This window comes from Elgaria multicarinata, chromosome 8 (genome assembly GCF_023053635.1).
Source record: "Elgaria multicarinata webbii isolate HBS135686 ecotype San Diego chromosome 8, rElgMul1.1.pri, whole genome shotgun sequence".
NCBI classification, from domain to species: domain Eukaryota; kingdom Metazoa; phylum Chordata; class Lepidosauria; order Squamata; family Anguidae; genus Elgaria; species Elgaria multicarinata.
The window spans coordinates 19,292,054-19,316,394 of NC_086178.1; the positions used below are offsets into that span (position 1 = coordinate 19,292,054).

General features: G+C 42.8%; 1 protein-coding gene across 3 annotated transcripts in view; it reads right to left on the bottom strand.

Moving 5' to 3' along the window:
- Positions 1–24,341, bottom strand: part of NLGN1 (neuroligin 1) — a 586,836-nt gene that overhangs the window by 1,783 nt on the left and 560,712 nt on the right. For 2 of the 3 annotated variants that reach the window (XM_063131965.1, XM_063131963.1), the window contains 2 exons: positions 13,166–13,351; positions 1,809–2,598 (listed from right to left, as the gene is read on the bottom strand). In XM_063131965.1, coding sequence (XP_062988035.1) covers positions 1,809–2,598; positions 13,166–13,351 — 976 coding nt within the window. Of the gene's footprint in view, positions 1–1,808; positions 2,599–13,138; positions 13,352–24,341 lie in introns of all 3 variants that reach the window. The other variant, XM_063131964.1, reaches the window with a different exon arrangement.

A 24,341-nucleotide genomic window follows, 5' to 3' on the forward strand; every position in this document is an offset into this window, starting at 1 on the left:
GCAGGGTATAAAGCCAATAGCCCCTTTTTATTCTGTCCCCCATTCCACCAATATGGATTCAGTGGGATAGTGGGCCAGTTTGCATGAAATGACAGCTTATGGCTTAAACAACCCATGGGCTGTTGGGTACAAGCAGGTGAGAGCAGATGCACTGTCTGCAGCCCGCCCGCCATTTCCACTTTTACTCAGCAAACCACGAGCGGTTCCTTCATAGGATGTGGAGCATGTTGGTTGTTTAGGGGCTAATCAACCCAGCAGTTAACCCAACAACAAGCCATGGTTTAGCTGCTGGGTTGTGTAGCCCCTAAGCAACCCAGTGATCTGGGTTCAGATGACACACTAAGCAAACTATGAAGAAGCCAGTCATGGGTTGCTAAGTAAAAACAGAAGTGGTGGGTTGCTGCAAGCAGCATGCCCACTTTCTCCCACTCGTCCCTGGCAACCCATGGGTTCTTTAACCCATGGGTTGTCATGCCTTGCAAACCAGGCCACTGCTTCCAGAGACTGAGCTTTCACTTAGCCACAAAGCTAACCTACCTTCTATGAATCAGACTAATTCCCCCTTTTAAAGCCTTTTAAGTAATATTATGTTAAATGCACTAGGGATTCATGCATGAATAACGATTGAGTTAAATGAACCTACTGCTACCATAACGTTTGTTGGCAATCATCATCATCATCATCATCATCATCATCATCATCATCATCATCATCACTACCACCACCATCATCTATATAGCACTTTTTGAGCATTCAAAGCACTTAATATTCATCATCTTTTGTAATCCTTACAAAAACTTTGTAAAGTAGAGCAAAATTATTCCTAAATTGCAGATGTGGATGAGGTGGGGCTGAGAGATGGAGTTGCTTTCCTAAGGCCACCTAGTTTTTTCATAGCAGAGCTTCAGACATGCCCAGCTGAAGATGTTTAGAAATAGTCTTCAAAAGATCAATCCCTTATATTTCAGTATAATAAACACACATGTTTTCTCGTCACACACCTTGCTCCCAAGACAGTTAAATATTCAAAGTGCTACAGTTTATTATGCACCATAGGCATGATTCATTCTGTACCTGTGGGATCCTACCAGCCTAGCACTCAGCAGGGTCCTCTTCCAACCTTCCCCCTCCTGGTTGTATGAGTTTATATGTTGGCCATTATTTACACTAGGATGTCAGTATAATCTTTCCATATAGAGATCCAGCTGTTCCTCTCCTCACCACTCTGTAAGTTACTCCATGTTGCCTGTTGCAGAAGACTGGACAAGGAATTGTATTCTTGTTGGTCCCTATTCCTCTACCCCAGCATCTGCAAAAGGCACAAATACCCTAACCAATCCTTCCCCAACCTGGTGTCCTCCAAATGTTTTGGACTGCAACTCCCATCAGTCCCAGCCAATATGGCCAATAGTCAGGAATTCTAGAAGTTCTAGTCCAAAACATCTGGAAGGCACCAGGCTGGAGAAAGCTGAGGTGATGGAAGCACATCAGAAGCTAACCGAATGCCACATGTCAGGGCTACCCATGTGAGGACCGGACAAAACAGACTCTTGGTGGGGGAGCCAAGTTCAAGTTAAGAACTCCCTGGAAGTGTTTAAGTCATCCAGGCTTCACAGTGTCCCTTCTTGACCATTTCTCATGTGTTGCTCTTAGCTGAATGGTGATGTTTTGAAGACTTACAGAAGACTACTACAAGTACCACTGTGGAAGCACTTATGTTTATAAATATTTCTTCTATGTGCTCTGGGTGCCATGAGAAAGGATAGTCACTGATTTGACCAACTTCTTTATTATTATTAAGTACTTACCCAGTTTTTGCAAAGTTTGTCCAGTATGTCATCACCACTGCACTTAGCATGACGTCGTTTTTAGAAAAGTTGCAAGGAAACAATTCAGTAGGACCAATCATTGGGATTCCTAATACATAAGGAACCTCGTCCCCATGAGCGGCATCTGCCCATGCAGGTACCTGGTCTGTTTGGCAATGATGGTAGAAGGCATAGAAATATGTGGGTGATCCAAAATTGGAATGAAGATCAGCTGTAGCCACTGCTGGCGCAACCCACTGATGATCGGTAAACAAAGCCAACAGTGTTTTCCTTCTTGTCTCAGGATTGTGTCTGTCTGCCCAGTCGGTGTACATAAATTTAATAGTTTCTCTCAGTATATCTTTGCCTTCAGGGTATCCATACAAGTTATCGACAAAGTTGGAAACGGCAAAGTCAAAATCACTAGCAGATATGCCATCTTCACTGTCAACGATGTTTTCAACGAATTTGAGCCCTTCTCCTTGGTTAACTCCCAACATGATGTCGTAGTTGAGGAACTCTCCTTGCTCCATCAATATCTGAGGGTCATCGGGTATCACATCCCCATCGATGACTGGACCAAAGGCTATGTGGTATCGGGCTGGTTGAATATCTTGATCGACGAGTTCTCTGTAGGGTTTCTTCTGTAGACACTCCACTAATTCTACAGTGTCGGACACGTTGCAACCGACTTTTGTAGCCAACATCCTGGCGTACTTTGCAGGCTGAAAACTGACTGCCCAGCTGGAGAGAGCCGTTCCGCTTTGAGCTATTGCCCTTTGAAAAAGTCCTGGGGGGGGGGGGAGATAGAGGACAAGGTGAGACACTAAAGAAATAGAAGTAGATACATGCTTAAAATATTTGAATTAAGGAAGGGGAAGACCTGGGCCAGATCTACACCAAGCAGAATATAACACTTTGAAAGCAGTTTGAAATCGGTATGTGGAATGTGTCAATGGCCCCAACAGTTGTCAATGTTGTTATAAACATTTATAAAGCCGTAGTGTAGATCCTGCCCTTACAATTACAATATCATTATTAGGTAATAATGAGAAGGAAGAGGAAGAGGTGGTGGTGGTGGTGGTGGAGGAGGAGGAGGAGGAGGAGGAGGAGGAAGTAGAGGAGGTGGCACTGTGGCTGATGGGCTGGTATATGTGCACTTAAATCATATAATGCGGTAGTGTCCAAATATAAACTATGTATAATTTATTGCAGACTAATGAGCCAACAGGACTAAAGCAAGTGGCAATCTACCCATAGCCACCAAACAAAATGTCGATCCTGAAATATTAAATTGGGAAGAAAAAGAAATATGAGGAATTGGGTGTCATTGTTTGCACATTGCTGCTCTGTTCTCCTGCACATGCAGGGCGAGATTAAGACATGCTGAGACCCCATATCAGAGGAATAAAGGGGGGGACTGTAGTACCTTATAATAGAAAGGGTAAGGGAAGGCCACCACCCACCATTAGGGGGTACTTTTAGTTAAACAGTGTTAGATAGCCTTCTCTGAAGATGTGTATAAAAGCATTTCATGAAGTAAGTTGATTTGAATGTCTTTTAAACTGGCTCTAGTCTGCGCTTATTGCCTCCAATATTCCAATACTGTGTTGCCATGCTTTCTCTACCTAAAGCAATTCTGCTATAAGTCACACTAGACTTCCCGACATATTTAAGCCGAAGCGATTTCAATCATAATGCATCATAGTCATCTCTAACATATTTAGAGGCCCCTCAGAATACAAGGCCCTAAGCCATGGCTTACTTGGCTTGTTCCTAAATCTGGCACTGTGCACATGGGCCAGTGGATAGAGCACAGGCTGAAGGGAGGTTACCCAGGATTAACGGGCACAGACATTTTTCTAGGGTGACCAACTGTCAGGATTTCCCCGGATTTGTCCTGGTTTTTGTTCTTTCCATGGTGTCAGGGGGGATTTTCTATAATTTTCAATAATGTCCTGGAATGACACACCTTCCCCTTTAAGGCTGCCATTAGCATGGCAGGAGGGAATGACATGCTTTCTTGAGGCACATCATTCCCCTACCCCGAGCTCCAATTGAGTCTTAAAGGGGAAAGTGGGTCATTCACGGACATTATAGAAAAGGCCCCAATTGGAGTGGATGGTGATGGTGCAGAATGAAGTCCTTTCCCCTCCTCCACTCCAATCAGGTTCTTTAAGGTGGCGGGGGAATAACGTACTTTCTGCAGGACTCAGAAAGCTGCTTCCCCACACACACACTAGGTGTCCTCTTTTTTGGTTTCCCAAATATGGTCACCCTACATTTTGCTGCCTTCGAGGTCATCATTTATCCATGAAGAATGTGACTTAGTTTCAACAAAATAGTTATACAAAATAGGCCATGATGGCCGGAGAAGTGTTCATTTCGAGCAGGTCTGAGCAAGGTGTGGTCTTCCAGAAGTTTTGGCCTACAACTCCCATGAGCCCTAGCCAGCATAGCCAGTGGGGAGGGGGAGGGAGAGGAGAAGTTATAAACCAAAACATCTGGAGGGCCACAAGTTGCCAATTTCTGGTTTGCAGGAAAACCTCATAAGTTTCTGCTTCAAGGACGTAATTCTTTCTACTTTGTTTATTTCCTCATTTGCTTACTGACACATTGCTCATCAACTTTTTCATTCATTTTAAAAATAAATACTTTCCCCACTTTTCACAAGTCTTGATTAATATATAGAACTGAATTGACTGCAATAGTTCTTCAAGCACACAGAACACCAATTCTATGGACCCTTTTAAGCATTGCAAGGAAAATGCTGAACCCAGTATTTTTCCAGGCATCAGACGTGCGTCCCTCTCCTTCCTGATGGGAGAAAGTAATTACCAAGGAGGGTGTACCTTGTTTATTTGAACAGAGGCACCTGATTTTAAATATCCATTCTTTCAGGGGCACATCAGTCAATTATTATTTATTTAGTACTCTCCCCAGGATGCAGCACTTGAAGAAGTCCCAGGGAAACCTCATTGAAATCAATAAGATTTCAACTGAGAAATGCAGCCAATATATTTCACATTGATCATAGAATCATACAATCATAGAATAGTAGAATTGGAAGGGGCCTACAAGGCCATCGAGTCCAACCCCCTGCTCAATGCAGGAATCCACCCTAAAGCATCCCTGCTGCTTCTTGAAGGATGTTTGTCCAGCTGCCTCTTGAAGGCCTCTAGTGTGGGAGAGCCCACCACCTCCCTAGGTAACTGATTCCATTGTCGTACTGCTCTAGCAGTCAGGAAGTTTTTCCTGACGTCCATCTGGAATCTGGCTTCCTTTAACTTGAGCCCATTATTCCGTGTCCTGCACTCTGGGAGGATCGAGAAGAGATCCTGGCCCTCCTCTGTGTGACAACCTTTTAAGTATTTGAAGAGTGCTATCATGTCTCTCCTCAATCTTCTCTTCTCCAGGCTAAATATGCCCAGTTCTTTCAGTCTCTCTTCATAGGGCTTTGTTTCCAGATCACCCTGGTTGCCCTCCTCTGAACACGCTCCAGCTTGGCTGCGTCCTTCTTGAATTGTGGAACCCAGAACTGGATGCAATACTCTAGATGAGGCCTAACCAGGGCCGAATTGATTCATATTGATTGAATTACATTATTCAATCAATATGACCCATTTCAAACATTGCTTTGAATATTACATTACGGTGCTTAATATCACCAGCATGGTACAAATCAATATATTTTGTCAACGGCATCCAAATTCAACTTCTGAATGATTCTCTGGAATGTATTTATATGAATAAATTTGGGCAGTTGTTTCTTATAGAATTACCCTTGATTTGGACTAAGAGTTTTGCTTTGAAACTTGCCCAACACTGAGGGAATCAGATCATTTAGAGATGTTTTCCCCCTTGTTCTTATAATGGCTTTAGGGATGCATGAAGCATTTGATTCAAAACTGAATTTTGATTGAAAATCTTATTTAAACACGTATATGGACAGAAAACACACTGGTGAACATATATTGTTAGAGAAAGTGGGTATTGGAATACACATTTTAAGACTTTTTTTAAAAAAAAGAATCCTAGATGAATGTGAAAATTATGGGTAAGTGAAACAGAATTACGGGTAATAAATAAATAAATCACATGGACAGATTCCACACATCCCTAAGCAGGCTTCGGCATTCACTTGAGTGGAAAGGACACTATCATTCACTGAGTTGGAAATTCAGAGCAATTTCCCATTCCATGGAGAAGACTCAGCCCAGAGAAATCCTCAGGTAAACGTAGGGCTCCCCCTTTTCTTACTAGGAGAAAGTAACAAATGCAATGCACTGTACTTAAGTGCCATTTATTCTAATGAGTAATTTGGATCCAACCCATTTTGTATTTTCACTGATGGGAATAGGATTGGCAGAATAATCTCGTGGGAATGGGCAAAAAATCTCTGCTTACAGGTACTGACATTTCTGGTTATGGGTACTGACGTCCCCTCTGTTTTCCAGTTTTTAATTTCCTCTGTTGGGAAAATGCGGTAGCTTTGGATCCAGTGGATAGATGGCCTGCACCAATCCACCCCAGACACAAGTGGAACACCACCATCACCTAAGCCAATGGACCATTCAGCTAGCATACTGGTCACTCCTGGGGACCACTGGTGGAGCTCCTCTTCACCAGCACAGCAATGGTTCTGCAACATCCTAAAGGCCATTGGAGGCCAGCTGATGGGTTGTAGGTAGGGATTTTGGGGACATCTATTTGGGGTGGAGTCTAATGAGGTTTCCTAGGTACCTCCCCTGGAATTTGTTTTGGTTCCTACTGCAGCTCCTGACTCAATCTGCAATGAGTCAGGCCAGTTCAGGCATTTTGAGCAATCCCGCCCCCACACTGCAGGTTCCAAAATTTGTGCGAATTCCTGAGCAATTTTCTCAAATTACTGCTGAATTTGCACACAGAGATTTGCGCAAATTGCTGAACATGAGGGAGGGAAATTCCTGGGATTCGTGGAAAAGCCCACAGCTCAGCTTGCAAATGTCAACTGAGCCGTACACTCCATGGAACTCTGTCCAGTCCAAAAAGATCCAGATTTCCCAGAGACAGACATCCCTAGTTGTATGATTGCAGCCTATATCAGCTTAAATCCCAGTTACTTCTGCTTAACTGGGATGTAGATGAGAGTGTAAAGAAAGCCTCCCATTCCAAAAGTGCTGATATAAACAGACGCACTTGTTAAATGCTCCATTAAAGACCAGATTGAGTTAAAAGTGGTCGAAGTCCTCAAAACATAAAGCTTGATTCAGCTACTTTAAAGAACTTTTTTTATTATTATTGAACTGTGATAGTGAAAAGCAGTTGAAAGGGATGGAAGAAATGTTCCACTTTAACCCTCAAAGCCACTTTCTCTGAAGTTGTTTCATCAAAATCAGAGGCACGGCTTGAGAGTAAATGGTTAGGGGAATGTAGCTTTTGCACAGCGAGTAACTACGCTTAAAAGTAAAGGGCATGATTCAGCCAATTTCCAGCATTTTGAAGTCACTGTAACTTTCAGCAGGAGAGTACTGAAATCAGTGGACTTTGAAGCCCCATCTGATGCATGTTTAGTTAAAAGTAAGTTCCATTATGCTGAATGGGTTTTAATTAGTGCCATGCCCCCCAAAAAATGACCATTCCATTTTCGGCGTTTTCTGGGGAGTGGGGGAGAAATGAAAACTCGGGTGAAAGAGTCTGGGGGAAGTGAGAATTTTGGATAATTTTCTTTTTGGGGAGGGGAACAGGTTTTCCACATACCCTTTTTAAATGTAGCCAGTTGTTGAGGGGTGTTCTTTCTTTCTTTTTCTTTTTTTAAAAAAACACCTCTGGCATTTTTAGGAGCCCAGGTGTGCTTACTGGATGCTTATTGGAGAGGGTGAGGTCACATTGTGTCAAATAGGCATTCACTAAGAACTGCTGGGCTCATCCAAATGGGAGTGCTTTTTTGAAAAAGCAAAAAATAGGAAGAAGGCCCCTCAGCAATTGGCTACACTTAAAAACAAACAAAACAGGTATGTGGAAACCCTGTCTCCTCCCCAAGGAGAAAATTCTCTAGATCTTCCCCCAACCTGTGAAAGAGGAAGAAAAAACAATGCTTCTTTCAGAGGGAGAAAGTTCCCAAAAATAGGGGGTGGAATTCAGCCCAGCGCTAAGTGCTAACTTTGACTGGCTGATGCCCAAACGTCAGGGTAATGCACTGGTATAAATTCAGGTCTAGATTTGTTTATTGATATTTTCCAACATTAAGGCATGCTCTGATGCATGTTTAGACAGGAAGAAGTCCTACAATTCCCAGCATTCTGTTTAAAGGAGGAAAGATGGCAGTTGCCAGCCAACGTTGTGGCAACAAAGCTCCAGTAAGAGTCTTCCCCTTCCCCCTGAAATGAGCACCCCCATCCCGGAAAAGCTGTCCTCCTCATGGCCTGGGCACATGTGGGGATTTTCTTTCAGCTCTGCAATTCACACTCTGAAGAGAGAAAGATATTTTTTTCCCCAAAGGGTTGAAGAGAGCATGGAAGGACTGTTGCTCATGGTGTATGAGCCTCAGGCAAACAGGCTTTGCAGGCTTTGGTATTGTTTCAAACCTGCAAAAGCTATTTGACCAGAAGCAATAGGGAGACCAAAGAAATGTGTTGACAGTATGGGGAGCAATGCCTCTCTTAGCTACTTCCAACTCTCTTGAAAACTATGGTGTTTTTTCACCAGCCTCGGCTGTAAGGAACTGAGTATTGAGTAGTTAAGAATTTTCGTAAGCCCCCCAAGTGATGTGATAGCATGCATGAAGTGAGCACATGCCACCCATGCTGCGCCTCAACAGTAGTGTGCATCAACAAAGTCCCCATGTAGCGGCAAGTGCTGGCTGCACCGAATCAGGACGGTTTTGCACCCAAGGTTTCGTGGATCCCGATCGATGTGCCTCTCACTTCTCAAAATGCACTGGGAATCCTTGGATGGATTTTAAGGGCAGAACATCAGTCATCTCCCATCTTCTGCATATTAAACTATCCAATGGGAGAGGTGGATCTTTTATAAAATGGTGGAGGAGGATGAAAAGGAGAACTGCAAAAATCTGCCTTTACTATTTTCAAAGGATGTCCGGTAGACATAACGACCTTCCGCCCATGATTTAGGGCAGGCACGGGGAAGCTCAGGCTTGGTGGGGCCTTCTAGGGTCCCAGTGTGGCCCTCTGGGTGTCCCCAAATGGCTGTGCCACCTTCATAAAAACAGAAGAGCCCTATTGGGTCAGACCAAGTTCCATCTAGTCCACCATTCCGTTCACACAATAGCCAACTAGCCATCTCCACTCCCTTTCTCCTAACCACTGGTAGGTGTAGGGGTGGACAAGCTCACTGCCGGTTGGTTTGCATGTCACTTGATGTACCCTGCCAGCCAGCTGACCCTGTTTTCTGTACACAGTGATCTGCTGGGCAGTCCACAGGTGCTCAGCAAGTGGCATGCAGCCTCCCACGCCCTTAGCAAGCTGTCATTTTGTGGCAAACTGGCTGCGAAGTATTTTTTGTAGATGGCCATTTGCAGAAATGGCGGCGGTAAAGGGCATCTAAATACACTATTGGCCAAATAGAATAAATTCTGTGAAACGCTTGTTTAACAGAAGAGACCACTCAAATTACCTGTCTCAGAACCTCAGTCTAAGGCTTTGTCTATGCCAGCCGTTTATTCCTGAATAATATCGCACTCATCCCTACATGATATTCACCTACTACTGCGGTGATCTCGGGTGGAGTCCTCACATATTCAGGAATATCGCTGACTGCTTTTGTCACAGCTTTTTCAGCACTCTCGCTACAATCTTGGAGTCTGTGACCGGTTTGTTCCCCCTTCACGAAGCTGTTGCTGTTTGGCATGAGCTTCTAAGCCCAGCGAACAGCCAATCTAAATACACCATGTCAGGGGAGTGTGCATGGGCATTGGCATGCTTCATCACTGAGTGTTCCTTTTTTTCTTTTTACACAAACATATTGATGCGCATCTTCAACACTGCGTTGCTATGTCTGCGTTGGTGCGCATCTCGGAGGTATTAAAAAAATAGTTCCCCATACCCATCTGTCTAGTCCCACCCACTTCTTTTGATACCCATTCAGAACCACCATCACAGGGCACATGTCCTCCTGCAATGGCTCCCTTTACCTGCAGGAAACCTCCCTTGCGTGTGCCCCATGAGGACAGTCCTCTATTTGAAGGTCTACCAGAGGACTATTATACATTTTGAAGGCATCTCTAGTTATTATTAATAATTATAATCAGAAGAAAGAGCTAAAGGGCCTTGGAGTTGCCCATTAACAGTTAGCATCTGGACAGCAGACTGACCAGGCACACGGGTCACCTGGTCATAGTCTTTCCCACTAAGGTGAAACACACTGTATTTATTCTATTTAAATTTTAATAATTATTTCTAAATTTGCATATATCCATGTAAATTAGTAATATGAAAATATTATGCAAATAGCATAATCTTTTACCCCCTTTTTAATGATGTATGTCCCCTTTTAAGAACATAAGGACATAAGATGAGCCATGCCGGATCAGACTGAGGGTCCATCTAGTTCAGCACTCTGTTCAAACAGTGGCCAACCAGCTGTTGACCAGGGACCAACAAAGCTAGAGGACAAGCTCCTGTATCTTCAACAGTTTCATAGAAAAGGGAATTTCAGTAGGTGTCATTTATATGCGTGCAGCACCTGGTGAAATTCCCTCTTCATCGCAACAGTTAAAGGTGCAGGAGCCCTGCCCTCTTTTGAATCTGGTCACTCTAGCGCCTGCAGCTTTAACTGTTGTGATGAAGAGGGAATTTCACCAGGTGCTGCATGCCTACAAATGACGCCTGCTGAAATTTCCTTTTCTATACAACTGTTAAAGATACAGGAGCCCTATCCTCCTTTCCATATGGTCACCCTTATCTATTGTTCAATCTATCTTTTAGTAATCAACCCCTAAAAAGCAGGTTATAAATAAAATAAACCCAACGAATAAACAAAACAAGGAGAACTAAGTCGCAGGAATCCACCCTGAAAATGATGCTGAATGGTGTAAGACGGGGAGGCTTCCTGCAAATGGTATGGGGATGCCAAAAGGGGGGAAGAGGAAGTGTGGGTGGCCGAAGAGAGCATTTGCTTGTCTTTTCTCTTGTTGCTTCTTTTTTCCTAACTACAGAAGAGAGGTGCTAGTTACAGAGCAGGAAAAGACATACTGGAGCGACCTTGATACTTTGACAATTTTGGATCACACAGGCAAAATAAAAAATCCCAAAATACCACCACTCGCTTTTTCCTTGGGTGGCACCGAGTGAACATCATAACAGATTCAGACAAAGGCCTTCTGAACCGTGAGCCCATTTTCATCGCAGTAGATAACAGTTTGCAGCAGCTCTGTCATTAGCTTTGAAACAGAGAGCTTTGTCGCTTGAACTTTCCTCCAGACATTTCTGCTCATAAAAAACTAAACAGGAGCAAGACGGCTGATGAAATAAAGTTGGCTTCATGTATACTGTGAATGTCACTGACTCACTTTCCAAAGAAGGCACCCTAAGGAGATATATGGAGAGAGAGAGAGAGAGAGAGAGAGAGAGAGGGAGGTGTATGTGTGTGTGTGTGTGTGTGTGTGTGTGTGTGTGTGTGACTATTTTCAGTTTTGCTATCATGAAGTCTAGAGTACAAGAATTTTCACCAAGTTCAACAGGAAACAGGAAGGAAGCTACTCCAAATTAACCTAAAGTCAACCAAACCAAAGGCCTGTCTAATCCAGTATCTAGTTTTCCACAATTGTTAAGCAGATACTTATGGAAAACTAATGAGTGAAATAGGAGGGCAACAGTTCCTCCTGATATTGTTTCCCAGCAACTGGTATTCAGAGCCATATTGCTACCAATAAGGTAGCATTTAGCCATCATGATGGGTAGCCAGCCATTGATAGCCTCATCCTCCATTAATTTGTCTAAGGTTCGTTGAAAGCGGCCATCGCCACATCTTGAGGGAGTGAATCCCACCATTTAACTACGGCCCGTGTGGAGAGGTCCTTCCTTTTGTCTGCTCTGAAGCTCCCACCATTCAGCTTCATGGAATGATGATGGGTTCTGTCATATTTTGAGAGAGGGAGAAGAGTGTCTCTCTATCCAGTTTCTCTACATACTACATAATTTAAAGAGGCCCAAAAGAGCTATTGGCAGGAGAAGACGGGGGAAGCAATGAGCACAACCTGTTCACAACCTCCTAGGCCTATAAAAAGCCCTTTAACTAATCAGATGCTGGGGTCAAATAGACCACAATTTGGTCATAATTCTAAATTGAGTTGTGTTTGATAATGACTCGAATTTAACGAAAACAAACAACAACCAAGAATTTTTTTATTATAGCTTATATAAATCAGGGATATTGTGTGTCTGTTACAATATTAATTCTTATGGGATCTTGTACTGGTATTTTATTTTTGCGTTAAAGAAAATCATTAAACACCTTGAGGGTTTTTCTGCCTGGAAATATGGTATAGAAATACATTAAATAAACAAATAAATAATTACATTAATTATTAAATAAATAATCATTACATAATAAACCTGAATATATACCTTACTCATATACTTTTCCCCTTCAACTCAAAATCTCCTGGATTTTGTATGAATGAAAATATATATTAAAAAAACTCCTGAATGGTTAATACCTCTCTCTGTTTTCACTGGTACAATTGTGGTATTCAATATTGGAGCCTTCTCTTCAATATTTAGATCCACCCCCCTGGTATTGCACATGCTGTTGTTCACTTTCTTCCATTCACATTATTTGGGGTCTCAATGATTCCAATGGCATATTTTAAATTAAAAAAAGGGGTGCACAACCCATTGGCCATGGGCCACATGCAGCCCCCAAGGCTTTATTTGTGGGACACACACAAAGGCAAGTGCCCTGAGCTCACCGCCTCCAAATTCCAGCCCCCACTAATATAGATTGCTCTTTCACCTCTCTCCTCTCTCCCACCCCCCCCCCCCAGTGATCCTGATACAAATTGATCTTTCCACACTTCTGCTAGCAAAAGCAGTTCACTGAGGTGCTCATGTGTACGTGTCTGTGTGTGCACCTCGGATCAAAACCTCAAATTTATTTCAGGCTCTTTCTGGTAGGAGAATATCAGGAGGACAAAGTTGTATAGATTAGCAGAGGGGTGTGCGACATTTATAACCCTGAAAGGGTAGGAGAATTAAGGTCAGTTAATTATTGAGTTGACTTTGGTATTCCCTAGATACATCAAGATACATATATACAAGAGCATCACAGAGAAGTCATGGTGGTGGCATGCAGACACCAAAATCGTCAAAATTTGCAACCTGCAATAATACCTTTGGTTGAATTGCTCCAACGGTTACCTTCAGAATAATGGGATAAAGTCAAGAGATTGACGCATGAACCTCCAGCTCCAGATCCAAAAACAGTTATTCTCAGCGGGTCGCCCCCAAAGAACCCAATATTTTCACTAGTCCACCTCAAGGCCTGAATGAGATCAAGGAGGCCATAGTTCCCTTTAGCTGCTTGATCCCCCGTACTCAAGAAACCTGCAAGTTGAAAAAGGAGAGAGAGAAAAGAAAAGGATTTAGAGCATGTCATATTTCAGATTACGCTTGTTTTGTGCCGTTATCATCAGACGGCTGCTTTCAAATGTAACAGGAGTTAAGCACTATGTAAATACATTGTGTTCTTTATCCACTTGGCAACAATTTACAAGAGACTCCTCATTCCCACTACAAATCTTTCGGTGTTTATTATAACAACGTTATGCATGATAAATGATTGCATACATTATGCAGGCCCTTTTGAGGAAGAAAGGCTGATTTCAGGACCGAATGGGATGCTAAATTCTCCTGCAATCTGCTTTACAGTGTGGGCTCCGTGTCCAAAGCCATTAGGCCCCTAAGGATCACTTATATGATGCACCGAGAGGGAAGCAGAGAGAGAAAGAGATCTACCTAGTTTAGCTTTTTTTTTTTTTGGTCAGAGTCCAGCAAAGGTGATCCACCAAAACTGGTACAGTGATGGACCACCACCTAACTTGTACCCACCCCAATTTAACATATTTATTTCCATCTATAATGGAGATGAGGAAGGATCAGAAAAATAAATATATAAGTATGTTGAAATCTTGCTGTTAGGGATGTAGGAAGCTTCTTAACGCTGAGTCAAAACCAGTGGTCCATCTAGCACTGTATTGGCAATATTGACTGATCAGTTCTCAGGAATCAGTTCAATCTTTATTTGCTTAAAGCCAAAGGTCATCACAAAACATGGAGAGAAGAAAGGGGAAACACCAAAACAAATCCGCAATAAACCATCATTTAAAACAATCTCAATCACTTCTATATATAATTGTACATCACACTGTCTAATTTTGAAAGCAGCTATTGCAAGCAATGAAACTTGGTACGCAACAAATTTGGTCTGAGCAGCTAAAAGTGTCCATTTTTTCCTCAAAATCTGTCATCTCAGGATAAGAAAAAAATAACAGGATAAAAATCTCTCTCTGGTGTTCTAAATGTTGGGAAGTACAACAAATAATAACAGATATCTTCCACCTCCTGCTCCCCACAAATTCAGAGACATTTGTCCCATAGAACCTTCCAAATAAGCCATACGCATAGTTTGAAAATGCAGCCTTTCTTAAGAAAGGAAATATAAGGCCATATAAATACTGCTGCAGGGTGTGATTTATATGCCTCTATACCACAAAGAAAACCTGGTGTTTGCTAGAAATTTTCATTATCCCAGTTGGAGTCTTCAAAGAACACTATATCCTTGACCCAAAATCAACTGTCCCTAGTGAGGTCATAATCCTCAGACATTGCTTCAGATCTCTCTTTCCACCATGGTTCAAGGATAAAGCATTGCCAACACTGACTGGCAGCAGCTCTCCAAGGTTTCAGGAAGGCCTTTTTCCTGCCCTGCAGTTCTAGTTCAGACCTCCGCCTTCCAGCAACCCTGGCCATTTTCTTCCAGCCCTTCCTGGAGATGCCAAGGAGAGAACCTGTGACCTTCTGCATGCAAAGCATGTGCTCTACCATTGAGCTAAGGCCCCTCCCATCATGCCGTCGACCCCCTCCCGTGGGTCAAGCTATGCAATACTATGTAGCTTCTTCTAATGCTTTCTTTTCTAGCAAAATGCATATGATTATCTAATTAGTGATGGAAAGTGTTTGTGTGTGCAGAAGAAGAGTTTATATCTTGCAAGGAACTCTAGGGAGTATAGTGCAGCAGATGCCTGTGCATTATGTACACGGATATGATTGAACCCACTGCACAAGCATTGACACAGAGCCTTGCTGGTCAATCAATATCAAATGTATAGTGCCAGTGTCCCCAAGCACAATGGTTTCTGTTTTCAGATTGGAAAGAATAACAACACTTACACCGTATTGGCCTGCAGTTTGAGACAACACCAGAGTATGGATTAAACCTGATTCTTGTCCTTGGTGTCCCCCGCCATTGAGAACCAAGGCTGGTCCTATCTGAATAGGCCCACCTCTTCATCTCCTTAGCCCCATCCTGGCTTTGTTTCTCCATCACACTACAGGCCTCTTCAGATGTTCTCTCACCATGGTCAATCAACTCATGAGGACAGGAAGTATGCTCCAGCCCCTCCATCATTGCATCCATCACCCTGTGTGGATGAAGGTCTGAAGAGAAGAAACTCTCCACATGATTATGAATCCTGGGGAATCAGGGTTCTTAACTGAGTGGAGTGCCTCCACAGATGCAGGAAGCACTCTTCAGACTGTCACCCTCCATGAATATGGGGTGACAGATACAACAATGGAGAGAAGGAGAGCTAAAGCACTCCCTCTCCTCATCCATTGATTGAACGTGGTATGAGATCCCCTGAACAGGGCTTAGACTGTCATGGAATGCTGAGAATTGGTCCTATACATACTTGTAAATATATAAGAACAGGGCCAATGTCAAGGATAGGCATGGTTGGGCAACTACTGAGGGACCACACCCAGCAGGAGTCCACTAACAAGAAACCCCATGGAGTTTCCCCTTCTCTTCACCATTGCAACCAGTCTCTTCCTCTGGCCCAGACAATGGAGGTGGTGAGAAGGAGCAGCAATAGATGCCACTTTCTACTTGCTCCTTGGCTTTCTGCTTGGCAAGCAAGACAGTGGTAGCAATGATGAGAAGGTCAAGGAGGAACCATAGCAGCTGGTGACAATGGCAGTGAGAAGGTAAAGTCTCTGAGAGAGGGTGTCTTGCTCAAAGGGCATTAAAAGGCAGCATTGTATAAGAATACTGTATTTTCACAAACACACCCACACAGAGACACACAGCCGTTGTTCATGTGTGCTTGATTTAATATATGTGTGCATTCCTAGCCGATTCCAAACTTTGGTGTGTGGAGTTGGAAAGCTTCATCTGATCGTATTAGCTAACTTTGTTTAAGTGGCGCAGATATGGCTGTGGAAATTGCAAGTGTTGGTCTTTAACCTTCTAGCTCATCCATCAAAGGCAAGGAGCACTTGGAATAAATCCCTCAACTTTTCCAGAGGGCAACACGCTGCAGGATACTTTAGAAAGACTGAAAATTTGTAGACCTTTCATTAAGTTAAAATAAAAAAAGGTACTTCTGTTCATAACTGGGTTTAATTACAGAAAATGAAGAAACAACCTTTAATTATGATGAGGACTGGACAATTTCCATTCCACTCTTTAATCAAAAAGGAGATGGCCTATCTATGGTGCCCTTTTCATAATGGGTGATAGCAATGGCATCTTATTAACAAACCGTAATAAGGACGGGGGAGTGGGGAAGCAATTCTGGGGCTATGTCTGCCCTGAGCAATTTAAAGGAAAATCTTGAATTGTACTAATATCATTATGTCCTCAGTCACAAATAGAAGACTGGACTTTTAGCTCAAGATATCTGAATGATTTAATGCTTTTTGTAAAGTTGTGTTTTATGCTAGTGTTGTGAATCATCCTGGACGCTTCTTTTTTATTATTATTTTATTGAAGTGGTTTGTAAATCCTGTAAACTATCAAGTAAGTAAATAAATGATAATAAAAAAAATTTCAGACCTAACACAGAAGATTCTTGCATGGGTTGGGCTTACCACCTGCATGTATGACCTTTGCTCATCTTTTATTTTTTATTATTATTGCATTTATATGCAAGGAACCCAAGGTGTGTCACATGATCTTCTTCCTCTACATGTTATGCTCCTAACAACCATGTGAGGTAGATTAGGGTGACTGGCCAAAAATCATCCAGTTAATGTCATGATCAAGTGGGGATTAGAACCCGGATCTCATGAGTCCCAGTCCAACACTCTAACTGCTATACCACATTGGCTCTTGCTACATCTAATAAGGAAGGGGTGATGGCCAGCTTGAATCCAGGAGGTTGTAAATTCCTCCTTGAGAAAGGGGGTGATACCAGCCGCTATAAAAGAAGTAGGAATCCATACTGTTCCTGAAGAAATCTAAGCTGGATACAGAAGTGGAAAATAAGTCTAGGCCAGTAGCTAATTTGCCCTTCCTGGGATAAAAATGTCTGCAGGAAGAGAAAAACCTGCCAGAACAGAAATGCCTTTACCAACTGGCGAAAGATACCCAAAGAACTAGACTAGAAGTGATAGTCGAAGTGCTTCAGACACAACTTCAGGTGCCATCCTATGCATGTTCAGACAGAAAAAGGTCTAAATATTTTATTTTTATTTATTTATTTATTTAATTTATATACCGCCCCATAGCCGAAGCTCTCTGGGTTATGAATTGGTTGTGCCCTTAGCTGACTTGCCACACTGTTCTTCAAGTTCTACTCCAGAACAGAAATGAGAGCAACATTATTTTGTACATAGAATTTTATTTTGATGTAAAGGATTTTTTTAAAAAAAGAAGGTCAAGACAGGAAAATACACACACATACAAAGTAATATAATAGGAGTAGTAAAGAAATAAAGAAACACACGGATGATAATTCTTAGTCAATCAGCAATAGGCTTGTGGAACAGTTTTGCACCTGACAGCTCTGGCTTCTAATTGCAACAAGGGATGGTTTTTAATTTGATCAGGGCTGTCCAGTGCTTTGGGGCAGGAACGCTGGAGGAATATATGACAGGACTTCCAGGAGTGTGTCTGTTAAAAGAGTGTTTGCAAAGCCCGTGGGACCTGGGAGGGTGTAGCATCGGATGCTTGCTTGGATAATGCACAGTGTTCACATCCTTTGTCTCTGCCACTGTATGTCCCACAACCATCACCCACTCGTGTCATGCTGTACTTCCTGTGACTTTGGAGCCAACAGAGTAGAAAATAAGTAAGCCTTAAGCTGTTTTTCATTAATGGTAACTCTTTGGGCCTTGCACCTACCCTTCCGACATTTTGCAGGTTTACAGCCTAGAGATATTTCTACGATCTCCACCAGTCTTTCCCAACCTGGTGCCCTTGAGTTGTTTTGGACTACAACTCCTAGAATTCCTGACCATTGGCCATGCTGGTTAGGGCTTGTAGGAGTTGAAGCCCCAAACTTCTGGATAGGACAAGGTTGGGGAAGGCTGATCCTCCATACCATTTTCATTCAGGGCTTATTAGGCAGATGGCCCTGTTGAGGATATTAAGGCATGTATTACAATCATAGCAGAGAACATGGTGAGGTTCACTTGCTGACTGTGCCACTTAGAGGGGGAAAATCCAACACCCTGCTCAGACTAGGGATGGACGGATGCACCTGCATCCAGCAAGGTCGGATGCTTGCAAAGCCACTGCTGTCTGCCCCCCCTTGCAGCCTTTAATCCTGATTAAATGCGGCCTTTACAGCTGCCATTTGCACAACATGGGAAATGTGCAATTTCTGGAGCCTCCTTGGTGCACAACAATGGAGGCTCTGGAAATTGAGTATTTCCCGCTTTGCATAAACGGGGCCTTTACATCCGCCATTACGCAAGGCAGGAAATACACAAATCTCTGGAGCCTCCATTGTGTGCAGCAATGGAAGCTCTGGACAAGGCTGGACATCCACTGCGCACTCAAAGAGCAGGCCCACGAGCGCACTGTGGCCAAACAAGCTGGGTCCGAGAGGGCAGATGCACTTGGGCAGTCCCGACATCCCTCGCTCACGATACCCATGAGTAGGTATCAGAATGAACCACCAGCTGCCCTGAGCACAATTCCCCTAGCTGGAGTCGGCAACCATGGCTGTGCACACCTAGCATGCACTCAGAGGAATTGCAGGAAGAAAAACCCTACACACCTTTGAGTTTCCAGTTACTTAACAGAATCGGCTTTGGTATATATAATCTCTGAATGGCTTTCACACACAGAGAGAGAGAGAGAGAGAGAGAGAGAGAGAGAGAGAGAGAGAGAGAGAGAAGACACACATGTTTCCTTTATATTGCAGCCCTCCACTCGGGAGATCTGTATGATTAAAAGCTTGACATAAATCATGTGATTAATTTCAAAGAACACATTTTGTTTCTACGATGGGCATCTATTGGGAGTGTAGACCAATTCCCCCATCAGGGTTTATTAGGTAGTTAGCCCTACTGTGAATATTAAGGCGCATATTATATTCATAGCGTAGAAATGGTGAGCCTCACTTTGCTGACTGTGCCAGTTGGGGGAGGAAAAAAAACCACCCAGCTCAGCATGTCCTTAATATATTCTACTAACAGACAAGGGATGGAGCTATGAGTAGGTATCAGCATATCAAAAATACAGGAGGACAGTTAGTGCTACAGTTAGGTGTGCATTGAATTTGGCATCCACTTTTGCTTTAGTTTGGGTGCCTCCGGAGGCCTGTCAGTCAAATCCCTTCCCCTCACCCCATCAGGATCACCTTGAACAATGCACTGAGGTTACATCCAGGCAATCCGTGTTGTTTCACTTCGTTCCATGGAGATGAGAGAGGTATACCCAGCAAAGGTTAATGCCCGCCAAGAGGAAAATAAGACAAAACAAAAGAAATAAAATAAACCTTCTAGCCATGCCATAAAATTCTTATGAAAAGAGCCACAACTCTTTTAAAAAAAAAAAAAAAAGGAAAGAAGCAACAGTTTCTGTAAGGTGGTGAGTTTTTTTTGCATCCGCACTTAAGAATAAAGAGATGAGACACAGGTGATTGGGGTAAACTAGGGGCATGGCTTTATTAAACTTATAATTCAGTTACAAACAAGAGCAGCAGCAATCTATCCTGGGCAGGATGTATTCAACTGCAGTAGCCAGCAAGCTGCTATACTTGGTTAGTGTTAGAGTGAGCCATGTTCATAAGAACACCAGAAGAACCATGCTGGATCAGACCAAGGGTCCATCTAGTCCAGCACTATGTTCACACAGTGGCCAACCAGCTGTCAACTAGGACAGGACGGGTGCAACAGCACCCTCCCACCCATGTTCCCCAGCAACTGGTATATACGGGCTTACTGACTCTGATACTGGAGATTGCACTCAGCCATCAGGACTAGTAGCCATGGCTAGCCTTCTCCTCCAGGCATTTATCCACCCCCCTTTCTAAAGCCATCCAAATTGGTGGCCATCACTACATCTTGTGGTAGCATAGTTTACATATGCTCTATCTGAAGAAGCACTTCCTGGTATCTGACATGAATCTCCAATCAATTAGCTTCATGGGATGATCCCTTTGAGTTCTAGTATTATGGGAGAGGGAGAAAAATGCTTTGCTCTTTGGTTGACCATATGAAAAGGAGGACAGGGCTCCTGTATCTTTAACAGTGCATAGAAAATGGAATTTCAGCAGGTGCCATGTGTATGCATACAACACCTGGTGAAATTTCCTCTTCATCACAACAGTTAAAGCTGCAGGAACTATAGTAGAGTGACCAGATACAAAAGAAGGCAGGTCTCCAGTACTTGAGGAAAAGTCTATCAATGGCTACTAGCTCTGATGGCTATGTGCTACCTCCAGTATCAGAGACAGTAAACCTATATACACCACTTGCTAAGGAACATGGGTAGGAGGGTGCTGTTGCACTATGTCCTGCTTTGTTGGTTGGCTTCTGTGTGAACAGAGTGTTGGACTAGATGGACTGTTGGTCTGATCCAGCATGGCTCTTCTGATGTTCTTACGGTCTTAATCAAACCTAAAATCTCCAAAACAGGCTAGAATTCCCAAGGTCCTCCCTTGAGAAGTAATTTCTGTTAAGTAGTTTGGGTGAATGAGGTCCCAACTGGTCTATAGCCTCTTTTGCAATTACAAAAATCAAAAGTCGAATATCAATTTCTTCAGGGAGCATCTTATTAATTCCTTTTCATTTTGTGGGAGTTTAAAACCCAAAGGCCTACCCTACTGTGGATTTTGAAGCAGAGAAAGAAGCATCCCTTTCTAGGGAATCTCCAATCTGCACAACCAATGTACACTGTGTGTGTTATTATTATTTATTTATTGTGCCTCTGCGGCTGTGTAGTGGTGTAGATACATCACCACCGGTGGAGACCTGGTGTCCCAATGCAACCTACATCAGTTTCAAAGCAATATCGATCTTGCTCACTTCGGCTGCAGAGTAACCTAGTACAAACAATCTTGCTGTCTTTTAACATTGCACAGGCTCCCTTCCCGGAGGATCTGATGCCATGTTTTCTGAACAAACCATTACTCTTCCCCTCAGTGACTTCCATGTGCTGCCTGGGCTTAGAGATTTTCTTTGCAATGGGTATGGGGAGTGGGCTGGAAGCTGGTGTTCACCTTTGCTTGACTTGACTAGCAATTCTACTCCCCACCCTACCCTGATTTGCTGAGATGGGTACCAGCACACTGAGCTCCACCTGATCAGAGTTTTATTGCATGCTTGTTACTGGAGGTACTCACGGATTTCTGTGGGTCCCTCACACAACACTGTTTGCCTCCTGCCTGCCCCCTGCCCCTTCTAGTCTTCTTCCCACCACAAAAAAGCACCCCAATAAGTCAAACTTGTTTTAAAGATGGAAGTTGCCGCTATCTCCTGTGTGCAGGAGAAGCAGCGCAATCAAAATCTGTCCCTCATTACTTAATCTTTTGAAAGGTTAAATGGGCATGTTGTTTACTTCCCTTTCAAAAGATTAAGTAATGAGGGACAAACGCGTGGGCGGAGAAGCAATGGTAAGCAAACACGATTTCCCCGTGTGATGATGCTCAATGATGATGATGATGATGATAATAATAAGAAAAGATCACAATTATTCCATTAGTAACATCAGTCACGGTATCACATCAAAAACTATACAGAAAACTTTCAGAAACTGGGCCTACCAAAATATATTCACACCAACATCCAGAAAGCAATCGTACTTAAAACATGTTCAATGGTCAGGAAATTCCTGAATCTGTAAAAGACAGCATGACTTGGCAATGCCCGTCATGTCCATCTAGAAAAAACACCACAGTTGAGAATGAAATAATAATAATAATAATAATAATAATAATAATAATAATAATAATAATAATAATATGCAAACAAGCTGGAGAGGGTTCGGAGGAGGGCGACAAGGATGATCAGGGGTCTGGAAACAAAGCCCTATAAAGAGAGTCTGAAAGAACTGAGCATGTTTAGCCTGGAGAAGAGAAGATTGAGGGGAGACACGATAGCACTTTTCAAATATTTGAAAGGTTGTCACACAGAAGAGGGCCTGGATCTCTTCTTGATCATCTCAGAGTGCAGGACACGGAATAATGGGCTCAAGTTACAGGAAACCAGATTCCGGCTGGACATCAGGAAAAACTTCCTGACTGTTACAGCAGTACAACAATGGAACCAATGACCTAGGGATGTTGTGGGCTCTCCCACACTAAAGGCATTCAAGAGGCAGCTGGACAACCATCTGTCAGGTATGCTTTAAGGTAGATTCCTGCAATGAGCAGGGGGGGGGGTTGGACTTGATGGCCTTATAGGACCCTTCCAACTCTACTATTCTATGATTCTATGATTTATTTCTTACCCACCTCTCCTTTGGATCGAGGCGGGGAACAGCATTAAATACAATACAATATAAATCAAATGCATTAAACTGATTAAATGAGCGCCTAGAATCAATACAATATTAAAATAACAATCAGGACATCTTAAAATTTTTAGGTTTAGAATTCATTAACACCACAATCACAGCCAAAATTAAATAAATGAAAGCCACAAGCTGTACTGTATCTACATATAATAAAGCCCCAACATACCCTTTCTCCATTGAAAAGTGCCTTCAGGAAGGGACACTTTGCTTCAGACATATTGAAGTGCTTAACCCATCCTCTCCCAGTTGCTTTTGCTTTTGGGCTTAGGGGGTGTTTTGTAAACCCTGGTTCAGAAATATGAATTTCGGCAGCTCATAGCACTTGCCTCGAAGGTGATTAAGGGGCTCTGAAATTTCTTCTCCAGCTTATATTTTAATAGAAGTCAAAGAAGAAATCAAGTCCTCTCTCCTAGAATAAATCAAGCTACTACAATCCGGACTGGGGGACTTTTTCCCATCACTAGTTTGGCTCCTGTTTGGGCACAGATTATTTCACCAAAGAGGTCATCTGCCTCCTAAACCAAATCTGGTCTCATCATTGATGTCGAGTGATCCACACCTGCCAATACAGAATTGAAGAGAGGTGTGAAGGAGAGGGTGGCTGTGGAAACATGGACATTTTTATGATGTGGTGGCTCAATTTTCACCCTGCAGACCTTTTGTCTATGCGGCACTCTGACATACAACAACAACAACAACAACAACAACAACGTTGTTGCTGAGCAGGGCAACAAAGAATTACTTCATTTGTCCCTTGTTATGGTCTTTTATTTTGTACTAGCATTAAACAAGGCTCCTCTAGGAAGAGGTAGATTTCAGATATAAATGCACGCACACTGTTTGATAGAAGTCATTCAAGCTGATGTGTGTGTGTGTGTTTTCTCAGCCATCTGAAATATCTTGTGCTATAATGAATGAATATATAGGGACGGGTGGTTTTGTTTTGTTTTTGCAGAGTAAACCCTTCAGAGGGAATCTGTGGTAATATTTCTATCCCATACTTAAAAAAAAAACCACACACACACACCTCTCCTACTTTAAAGAGAGAGAAAAACAAAACTCACCAGCAAATTTGTCTTTTATCAAAAATCTTGCCTTGTTTGCAGTTGCTCTGCTTACGGCTATTTCAGTTTTCACTTAAGGAGAATGGGAATCGCTTTTCATAAAGCAGAGGAGCAGATAAAGCATAGATTCAATTTCAGCCTCTCTCATTTTAGAAATAATATATATCAAGGTGAAACAGACACAGAGCTTCATTGTAAAAAGAAGGGATGTTAACAGGGGTCTCAAAGCAGATGCCCAACTGTGTCATCTCTGCTGTTGACACCACGAGGCATTTAAACCTGATCTCACATCTTTCTCCATTTGAACACTCCTGGATCCCATGTCAACTTGCCGGGGCCTTGAAATCTTCTTTGGAGGCCCTGTTCGGCATGCTCCCAGCTTCTGAGATTAGGCAGGAGGTGACTGCGGACAGGGCCTTTCCCGGAATTATTATTATTATTATTATTATTATTATTATTATTATTATTATTTATTTATTTATTTATATAGCACCATCAATGT